The sequence below is a fragment of the Microcaecilia unicolor genome, chromosome 11, assembly GCF_901765095.1.
Source record: "Microcaecilia unicolor chromosome 11, aMicUni1.1, whole genome shotgun sequence".
NCBI classification, from domain to species: Eukaryota; Metazoa; Chordata; class Amphibia; order Gymnophiona; family Siphonopidae; genus Microcaecilia; species Microcaecilia unicolor.
In genome coordinates this window covers 183901924-183912917 of record NC_044041.1, presented here as the reverse complement: position 1 = coordinate 183912917, position 10994 = coordinate 183901924, and the positions used below count along the sequence as shown (strand labels likewise).

The following is a 10994-nucleotide window of genomic DNA, read 5'->3' as shown; positions in this document are numbered from 1 at the left end:
TTAACAGCCTTCAGCAAAAGGACTCCATATTTCACAATCACCGATATAGTTCCTCTCTCTCATGCTGAAGTTCCCATGCCCTTCAGAATGGGACAGAGCACATACTGCAGACAGTATTCGTCTCTTCACCTCTCTCACTCTGATGGCCCGAAAATTCCGTTATAAATCTCAGTTAATTTGCAATGATTTTGAGGCTTCCCCCCCTCCCCCACCAAAGGGTTTTGCCACAGTGCCTCCCTGCAACCTATAAATTGTACTTTCAAGAGAGGGATGAGAAATAATGTTCTGCAGCATCAACTTCTAAGACAAACCACCAAACAAAAATCTTTGGCTTTAGATGGTTTTATGGTAGCCCCATTCTCTTTCAGCAATTGAACTACTCCGTCTTCCTTTTCCATTAATAGAGCCAGCTGAAAACCTTTTACACACACATTTATCCCAGTAAAAAGCAGGCAGAGGTGGGGGTTGTTCCTAGGGTAGTTTAAATCAGTTCATGCTGCCAAAGGCAAAATTAGGTCTTACCAGCTAATTTTCTTTCCTCCAGACCAGTCCATAAGCATGGGTTCATGCTCTCTTACCAGCAGATGAAGATCAAGAACCACTATAAAGGGTCTGTATTCAGTCACTATTTCACTAACAAAGCAAAAACATCCCCTCAAGACCAAGGGGCAAGAAACAACAATACAACAGCAGTAATTAATACCTCAAATTGATATTTCAAGAAGTTGCAGGTTAAGGGCACAATAATTAAGGAAGAAGAGTGCCTATCAGCTCTTCCAACTGCTCTCAGGTGGGCTCTGGACTGGTTTGGAGGGACTCAAGAAAATTAGAACACAAGATCTCATTTTGCCTTCCTCTTCAACCTTCTAGACTAAAGCCAGGTGTGCAGGAAGTACCAAAGTAGTGCTTATTGCAGGATGGTCCTGGACAACTCTGACATCAGGATGCCACCCCAAAGGCTGCCATCGTAGTGGGCTTGGACATCCAACTTGTAATGCTGGGAAAGGCCCATAACAGCAATCAAGTAGTTGTTCTGAAAATGACTGTGGAGGCATCAAACTATGTTCTGCCCAGGGTACAGCCTGCACCCGTGTAGAATGTACTTTCAATATATCTCAGGCACCAGCTCCTCTCCAAAGGATAGCTGGGCCTTTAAACGTTCCTCCACTGGGACCTCACAGATCCCCTGTTCTTGAACTCCTGCATGGGTGCAAGATGAGGCCCTTCAGCTTCCAAATGACCTTCCTAAAGAAAGGTACCCAAGTCCGATGGCTGTCCAGCTGACATCAGGCCTTGTTTCTTGCAAAATGCTGCTGCACGAGTAAGAAATTATGGAGAAAATCCAGATGGCATCACAGCCTTGGTTTTGTCCCCAACACAGGCAGCCTTCATCAGGAGCTCTACTAGAAAAGCCTTGCTCTGAAATGTACTGCAATATGATAAAAAATTATCACACAAGGCACAAAACAACAATCTGGGTAACATGTGGTGAATGGTTTGATGGTGGGGAGGGGGGGGGGGGGTAAGAACACAGAAAAGGCACTGAAGAAGTGTAGAGCAGGAGCTGATCCTCCATGGATCCTGGATAAGAGCCCACTGGGAGGGGAGGACACAACTCACCCTTAATGGTTTGTTTTACTGGTTAGGGATGTTGACCTTGTTATTTTTCATAATATCTGGTCATGATGGCTATATTTAACGTTTGCTAGTTGTTTTGTTTTCTATATACACTATTACTGCATCATAAATCCAGTCCAGAACACTGTATGCATCACACAACAATTAGCCCAGAAGCCCTCTGGCTCTCAAAACCAAAAGTTACAAAACAAGAGGGAAAAAAGGAACTTCAGAAATAGATGGCTTAGATAAATGAGCTTCACTCGGCAATTTTTTAATCAAAAAACAAAACAATACACTACTCCTCAAGATGAAAACAGTCTTAACACATCAAAAACTTTACCTGCTTTATATTCCAACAAATTGATCTTAATAAAATTCTTTAAATCCACTTATCAATCGATGTGTTGAATGATTTATTTTCCCCCCCAATTAATAATAAATTTACATCCAATAAATGCAAACAGGAAAAAACATCAAGTCCACATCAAGTGAGGGGTAGAGATCAGTGTTCCCTCTAAGGTGACCACATGAACTGCTCATACTTTCCAAGAGCACCACTCACATTTTTTACACAATTGCTCACAAACTGTGAAGTCCCTCACCATGTTCCCCTCCCTCAATGCCCCTGTTAAGTCAGGAAACCCATGAGAAAAAAAAAATACTATGAAAGTAAACTTCAGAATCTGTATCCATCATTAAACCTGGACAAGCCTTCCTGTCGGATCCTGCGACATTCCACTGGGCGGGGATCCAAGTCTCTGCAGCTCCCTGTCAGCCAACGCCAGCTTCCGGGCACACACACACACACACCAAGGAACTTGTATTAAGGAGTGACAGCAAGAAACACTAGACCCTGCTTCCCCCTCAATGCCTTGCCTGTCTTCAGTATTCCCATCCTGATTCCTGCCTTGAGCCCTGCACCAGTCTTACCCTCAATGCTCTTTGTGGTATAGGAAGATTGGATTGGCGGGGTGGAGTCAGGGGAGGGCATTATTACATCACAGTCCGTAATTGTGGGGCAACAATGGATAGAGGGTTGTGGGAATAAGGAAATAAAAGGGGTAAAAAAGGGGGATGATGGGGTGGGAATTTAAAGACTATTTGATGGTGGAGAGGTTATGGGGGGAGGTTTTAGGAGCCATTGGATGAATAATTTCACAGGTGGGAAGATGGGTGGCAGATGTGGCAGTATGGTGGGTATAGACCCGCCTAACAGAAAAATACAGACCCCCACTTTCAAACAAAATCAAACATATAAACGGCAAGTGACCGACTCACCTGCAAATACGCAGTACAGACTTCCCTCTCTATCCCGTCCTCGTGTCAAGACGTGATGACATCAGAGGGTGGAACAGAGAGGGAAACGGAGTCGGAGTCACTGTCGGACGCTGCCGCCTGGAAACGAACATCGCGTGCACCAACCTCCCCCCCCCCCCCATCCCCGCTGCCGCTCCCACCCTCCTCCGTATTGGGCCCCCTGCACTGACCTGACAGTGCCTCTCACCTCCATGTGGAAGCGCTACAGGCAGCAGCAGAGCGATCTGCTGCTGCCTGCAGCGCTTTCACAAGGAGGTGAGGCGCTGTCAGGTCAGTGCAGGGGGCCCGGCGCAGAGGGGGGATGGAGGGAGCGGCGGCGAGGCGGGTAGCTGGAAATCTCGCCCGTTTTTAGGGGCTTAACGGCTAGTTAAATTATAAAACTAAATCACTGAGCATTAGGGAGTTGTTTTCCTGTGCTGTTATGGCGACATTTTCATGGAATTATTCGGAACAGCACCAGAGTTTTGAGCAACAGTGCCTCAGGTATTTTTTTCCTTAAATGCATATCTCCACCAATGTTTCCTCTAAAGACCAGCCTGGCACGATCAATTTTTTTTTTTTCATGTGAGTGACAATTTTTAAAAAACCATTTTTGAGCACCAGTATTAGCGTGACTTTTTAAAAAACTTGTTTAAATGAAGTTTTCACAGAACTGTAGAGGAGGCTTTTTGGAATTAATGATTGATAAAGAGTGCCAAGCGAAACTCTTTTCTAAAAGGCATCTATATCTGAAGTTCCTTTTTCTCCTCTCTATTTTAAAGTTTTTGTAATTTGTGGGTTTGACAACCAGTTTCCTGTGTGAATTGTATGTACAAAATTAACTTGACGACATCATTCCCCTAGATAAATTTTAACACATGGTATAAAGAATGTTTTCCTTTGTGCATGAGTTGGATGATGTCAGTACTATAAAAGCAATGTGAAGCTTGTGACATTATACACAAATGTGTTATGAGTCCAAGAATCCAACCACACCCTTCATTCCAATGTTGCAGATGGGTACCAATGCATCAGTGCCAAACATCCTGATCAAATCCTCACCACTCAAAGAGTACTGTTGCATCTTAAGTGGAGGAGTGGCCTAGTGGTTAGGGTGGTGGACTTTGGTCCTGAGGAACTGAGTTCAATTCCCACTTCAGGCACAGGCAGCTCCTTGTGACTCTGGGCAAGTCACTTAACCCTCCATTGCCCCATGTAAGCCGCATTGAGCCTGCCATGAGTGGGAAAGCGCAGGGTACAAATGTAACAAAAATAAAATAGATACTATTGGAGATTCTACATGGAATGTTGCTACTATTGGAGATTCTACATGGATTGGAATGTTGCTATTCCACTAGCAACATTCCATGTAGAAGCCTGCGCGGCCTCGCAGGACGTCAGACTCGCAGAAGCCTGCGTGGCCACATTGGTGATCTGCAAGGGCCGACTTCTACATGGAATGTTGCTAGTGGAATAGCAACATTCCAATCCATGTAGAATCTCCAATAGTAGCAACATTCCATGTAGAATCTCAAATAGTAGCAACAGTGGAGGAGTGGCCTAGTGGTTAGGATGGTGGACTTTGGTCCTGAGGAACCGAGTTCGATTCCCACTTCAGGCACAGCTCCTTGTGACTCTGGGCAAGTCACTTAACCCTCCATTGCCCTAGGTACAAATAAGTGCCTGTATACAATATGTAAGCCGCATTGAGCCTGCCATGAGTGGGAAAGTGCGGGGTATAAATGTAAAAAAAAAAAAAAAAAAAACCAGAATCTGAATTTGGCCAAAAGAGAAGTGTCTACTGCCCCATCACAAAATATTTCTGAAATTATACAATGGAAAATGTACAAAGATGTTGTTGATAAAGAAAGTTATTCATATTAAAAATTAACTTTTATTACATTTATCAGAAAAAGCATATTTACACTTAGGGGAAGACTGTACTACAAAAACAAGTTAGAATAAATTTTTTTTTTTAATCGGCTTTACAAAAATATTTGCTTGCACCCTTATCACACATCTCTTCTCATAGGAAAACAAAGACCAGAACATTAAAAAGGAGGCATATTTCATGATGATTTTTAGACTCAAGACCAATTTAAATTTAGTTTCACTTTTGGCTTTGGTGCCAAAAATGGCCTGAAATTCGTGTTCGTCCTTGTTTTAAGTTTTGGCCTTGGTCAAAAATGCTGTTTCATTTTCTGCAGGAACTGAAAACTTATGCTGGGTCCCTAGCTCTCCCTCCTCCCCGCCTCCACCAACGAGCCCTCCTCCTGGACCCAACTGTGGTTCCTCCCCCCCCCCCCCCCCCCCCACCCGGGGCCTACTGTCTAATGGGAAGTCGGGGAAGGAGCATTCTCCAGTTGCTCCTCTCTAGCTACATTGTTGCCAGGTGGGCGGTTTTACCGCCCAATTGGGCGGGTTTTCGCCAGCGGCGGCGGGAAAATTTCGCCAGCCGTGGTTTTTTGGGCGGTTTTCCCGTCGCCGCTGTGCGAGTTCGGCGGCTTTTTCCGGGGCTTCTATTGGTCCAAATTGGACCAATAGAAGCCTTTCAGGGGCGGGGTTCGGTGATGCGGAAGACGAGGATTGGCTACGGGCGGGTTTACAGCTAGTTTCGGGCTGGGAAAAATTTTCCCAGCTGGCAACCCTCTCTAGCTCTTCTCTGCTGCCATGATCTTTCATGGCAGGCCTTCCAAGACTGCTGCTAGAGAGCGTGGCAGCCATTTTAAGCCTGGAGCTGGCATGGGCAGGAGTGACTGGGGAAATCACTCCTATCTCGACTAAACACTAGATCACCAGGGGTTGAAGGAGTAGGCCTGGAGGGTCAAATTTCAGCCACACATTTGGTTTTGGTTGCCCTCCAACTTGATCAAATCAACAGAAACAGAAGTAGGAAATAAAGCCACCAGGAAAGAGCTATGCTCGCACTGGGATGCAGCAAAGATGGCACTGTTAAACTGCCTCCTCACAGATTGAAGCTCCTGTATTTCCAGCCAACTCTAATCACAGCAGGGAGCTGCAGTGTAGTTCCGGCTAAGGAAGAGGCAGCTGCTGGCAAGAGATGTCTGCCAGCTGGCGAATGCAGAGGACACGGCTTGGGAAGGAGAAGCACACTATGTTTATTGGAAAGTTGATGTTAGTACACATGCCTTTATCAAGGATAAAGGGAGAAGGTAATGAACAAGACAGCACATGGACCGTGACCCTCAAAAAGATAGGTGGCTAGAAAGGAGGGCAAGCAATTCCACGTATCTGGCCAGAGACTTCTAGAAGACATCTCACTATCTCTGATTTTTTTAAGGGGGAGGGGGGGGGAGAATAGCAAAAGAACACGAAACTATCCTAATCCCCCCCCCCCCCAAAGAACTCCCCATATACACTGGTTTGTTCTAGTCCCTCTGGGGGAAAAATAAGGTGAGTGGGGTTGATGAAGTAGCATTCTCCAAACAATCCCACTGATTTTATACTAAATAACTAAACCTCTCAGACTCCTAGCTGAGCCCTCCTTATCAATCAAGAATATATTTCGAGCAAAAGACAGATCAAATGATAACTAGGTTAACTCCCCTGTTTACAAAGTTGCAGTAACAGCTGCCAGAGTGGTAACACTGACACAGCCCATTCAAAGTGAATGGGCTGTGTCGGCATTGCTGTGCGGCTTTGTAAACAGGGGGATAAATGCGCTTTTACACATCGGAAGGGTTTAGACCTCAGAATTTCTAGCGAGCACATCCTTACCCCCTCTCATCTAGCAGTGACAGCAACAAGGAGATCCTAGAGTCAAGGGTGTGGCCCTCAGGCACTCATAGATAAAAGTCCAAAAAAAAAAGGGGGGGGAGAGAGAGAACCCCCCCCCATACGATGGATGCAAAAAAAAAAAAAAAAAAAAAAGCCTAAAGTAGGGGGTGGCACACAGACCTTCCAATACCAAAGGGAAACAATATTATCAGCAGGAGGTAACTGCACTTCATTATATACTTCCTGGTGATATATTGTCTTTACAGTGCTCCCTCAGGCCCTAGATTTGTGATTTTCTTTAAATAAACTGTTGACCTTCTGGTGTTTCCCTTAAGTGTTGGAAGGTCTGTGTGCCACTTCTTCTCACAGATGAGAGACAATGCAGTAATGCCTTCTTTACTGTTATGGAAGAATCAGCTTATTTTCCCCAACTGGGGAATGGCAGTAGTTTACTAATGATTTATCCTTAAATATATATTATTACTTTTAGAACCAGGAAGGAGAGAAGTCCTTGTCAGCCAGTGCTGAAACATTGCTCTAGAAAGGTTCACAGTGAGTAGTTCTCATGAGAAAATAGTGTTTCAGGTGCAATTCCATCCTGGGTCTGGAGGGTCTGGATTCCTGGGTGTTTAAAGGCAACTTGGATAGCATAACCAGTACTGCCTTGAACAGTTCACAGCTGGCACCTTCTTATTCAGTCAGCATCGGTGGATTTGAAGTGATCCTCGTCCACTGTGGAGTAGATATGACCTTCGTTGCTAAGAAACTCCACTGCTTGCCTGCAAGAGAAAGTTATTAAGAATGGCCCGTGTTATATCCCGGTCCACTATCGCAAAGATTAGGTGCCTTAGACACAGGGCTGCACACCAAATCTTTGACTCAGACTACTCTAGTTTTCTACTGTCTGACCCCAGCACCTACATGTAGTGTCTTACTGTGGACTAAAAACTGGTTGAAAGATAGAAAAGGTCAATATTCGCAATGGAGAAGGGTAGTTAGCGTGGTCCCTCAGGGATCGGTGCTGGGTCCTCTGCTTTTTAACATATTCATAAATAACCTAGAGATGGGGGTAACTAGTGAGGCAATCAAATTTGCCGATGACACAAAAGTTATTCAAAGTAGTCAAATCGCGGGAAGATTGTGAAAAACTACAAGAGGACCTTACTAGACTGGGTGTCTAAATGGCAGATGACGTTTAATGTGAACAAGTGCAAAGTGATGCATGTAGGAAAGAGGAACCCAAACTATAACTACGTCATGCACGTTTCAACATTGGGAGTCATGGACCGAGAAAGGGATCTAGGTGTCGTCGTTGATGATACGTTGAAAACTTCTGCTCAATGTGCTGTGTGCTGCTGCGGCTACGAAAGCAATGTTGGGTATCATTAGGAAAGGGATGGAAAACAAAAATAAGGATATTAGTCTGCCGTTGTATTGCTCCATGGTGCAACCGCACTTAGAGTATTGTGTTCAATTCTGGTCACCGCACCTCAAAAAAGACATAGTGGAATTGGAAAAGGTGCAGAGAAGGGCGACAAAGATGATACAGGGGACAGGACAGCTTCCCTATCAGGATAGGCTGAAGAGGCTGGGGCTCTTCAGCTTGGAGAAAATGCGGCTCAGGGAAGATATGATAGAGGTCTATAAGATGAGTGGAATGGAACGGGTCGATGTGGACAAGGGGGCATGCAATGAAGCTGCAGTGTGGTAAATTTAAAACGAATCGGAGGAAATGTTTCTTCACTCAACACGTAGTTAAACTCTGGAATTCGCTGCCGGAAAAGGTGGTTAAGGCGGTTAACTTAGTGGACTTCAAAAAAGGGTTGGACGGCTTCCTGGAAGAAAAAGCCATAGAATGTTATTGAATGGATGAGGGAATAATACAGTATTTCTAGGATGGGCGGGACAAATTGCTTGTTCTTTTGGCCGCTGTCGGTGACAGGGTGCTGGGCTCAATGGACCCTTGGTCTGTCCAAGCATGGCGATGCTTATGTACTTATGATTAGAGCAGCACAGGATATTTCTTTATGGACAAAATGAAGACTTAAACCACAAAATATATTTATTTGACGTATGAACAAGGAACCTGAACAAAAAAAAAATGCTGTCAACTGAAAATATACCAATACACTGTTGCAAGTTTTTATGTTGAATCTGGAGTCGGAGACTGTACATTTTTACTAACTTCAAATCCACAGCCCTGCTTAGACAAGGCGTTTTCCAAACTGTTCAGTACCAGAAGGATCACAAAGTGAAAGCCCACAGTAACCACCCTGATACAAAAGCAAAAAATAAGCAAGCCAGTAGAGGCTCAATAATAAGTGTTGTGTATTGCCATACAAAAGACCTGGGTTTGATTGTCAGGCCAGGCTTTTCTTCCTGCTATAGATGGACCAAGTTAGGACAGAGATCTATGAAAAATGGAGAAACCCTCCATCAAAAGACCTGGGTTTGATCGTCAGGCCAGGCTTTTCTTCCTGCTATAGATGGACCAAGTTAGGACAGAGATCTATGAAAAATGGAGAAACCCTCCATCAAAAGACCTGGGTTTGATCGTCAGGCCAGGCTTTTCTTCCTGCTATAGATGGACCAAGTCAGGACAGAGATCTATGAAAAATGGAGAAACCCTCCATCAAAAGACCTGGGTTTGATCGTCAGGCCAGGCTTTTCTTCCTGCTATAGATGGACCAAGTCAGGACAGAGATCTATGAAAAATGGAGAAACCCTCCATCAAAAGACCTGGGTTTGATCATCAGGCCAGGTTTTTCTTCCTGCAATAGATGGACCAAGTTAGGACAGAAATCTATGAAAAATGGAGAAACCCTCCATCAAAAGACCTGGGTTTGATCGTCAGGCCAGGCTTTTCTTCCTGCTATAGATGGACCAAGTTAGGACAGAGATCTATGAAAAATGGAGAAACCCTCCATCAAAAGACCTGGGTTTGATCATCAGGCCAGGTTTTTCTTCCTGCAATAGATGGACCAAGTTAGGACAGAGATCTATGAAAAATGGAGAAACCCTCCATCAAAAGACCTGGATTTGATCATCAGGCCAGATTTTTCTTCCTGCAATAGGTGGACCAAGTTAGGACAGAGATCTATGAAAAATGGAGAAACCTTCCATCTCAGGTAGCTATGAATGCAGGTTCATGGCACCAAAGCCCAACAGAATCTGATTCGGACAGAGCTGGAAGCCCAAAGGAGCAGAAAGAAACTACAGTGGCATACGACTCTTGTTCTTTTGCAGACCCTCACTCCCACAGTACTCACTTGATTGCAGTTATGTTCAATCCATGCAGCCTCTTCTTCAGCTCATCAAAACTCATGCCCTCATTGCCACGATAGCTTCTGATCAAATTCAATACCTACAAAGAGCAAGAAACCTCAGAGGCTGCACTAGTATAGTAGTTTGGTGGTCTTGCTAATTAAACTCTTAAGGCCTAACATTCAATCACTAGGGGACAGCACAGAATATCCAAGCACAATTCAGCAAGTAGTGGTTTAAAAAATAAATAAAAAGATTAAAAAAAAAAAAAAAAAAAGATAAAAAGCAAAAAACAAACAAAAAAAAACCCTCACCACCGACTGCTGCCAGATGAAATTTTACCCCCTTCGCGCACTAGCTAAAAAGACTGAGGAGTTCAAACATTTATAGGGGAAGCATAAGATGACAAACATTAAAGCAAGGTCTACAGATGCCTAACAGCTGATAAGAAAGCTCCTGCCAATATTCCACGGTGTTAACATTTTTCCAAGTATGGGAAAAAAAAAATAAATTGCAAATTAAAATGCGGTTTTCCCCTGAAATCAGGATTTAGCACGTTCCAGAATGAGAAGTTTCTTCTCATCACCACCTCCATAACGCAAGTAGGATGGCAATGAACACAGTCTATGTAGCCTGCCCATGAATAGAAAATTTTTTATTGTTTTCTGTTCAAAACGTTGCATAGCATTGTGCTTTATACTATATTTTACACTATGCATCTTTGAAACTGGCCAAGGACAAAACGCTATTTTAGAGGTTTAATCACATTGCTTAGGTGTTCTGGGGAGGGAACAGTGCTGCAGTGGCCGACTTATATATTGCACAACAGTACCAGTGGAGTAAATAGCACCAGATTACTAGGATAACGTTCTGGGTTTAAAAAAAAGGTTTGGACAAGCTCCAGGACGAAAAGTCCATAGTCTGCTTTTGAGACAGACATGGGGAAGCCACTGCTTGCTCTGGGATCAGTAGCGTGGAATACTGCTTGCTACTACTTGGGTTTCTGCCAGGCACTTGTCACTTGGATTAGTCACTGTTGGAAGCAGGATACTGAGCTAGATGGACCATTGGTCTGA

The 10994-nt window shown here is 44.1% G+C and overlaps 1 protein-coding gene across 1 annotated transcript in view; it reads right to left on the bottom strand.

The window, feature by feature from the left end:
- Positions 1 to 5205: 5205 nt before the first annotated feature.
- Positions 5206 to 10994, bottom strand: part of RPA2 (replication protein A2) — a 38567-nt gene continuing 32778 nt past the window's right edge. The window contains exons 8-10 of the mRNA XM_030219020.1: positions 9924 to 10018; positions 5563 to 7433; positions 5206 to 5289 (exon numbers count right to left, since the gene is read on the bottom strand). Coding sequence (XP_030074880.1) covers positions 7349 to 7433; positions 9924 to 10018 — 180 coding nt within the window. The 3' untranslated portion in view covers positions 5206 to 5289; positions 5563 to 7348. The remainder of the gene's footprint in view (positions 5290 to 5562; positions 7434 to 9923; positions 10019 to 10994) is intronic.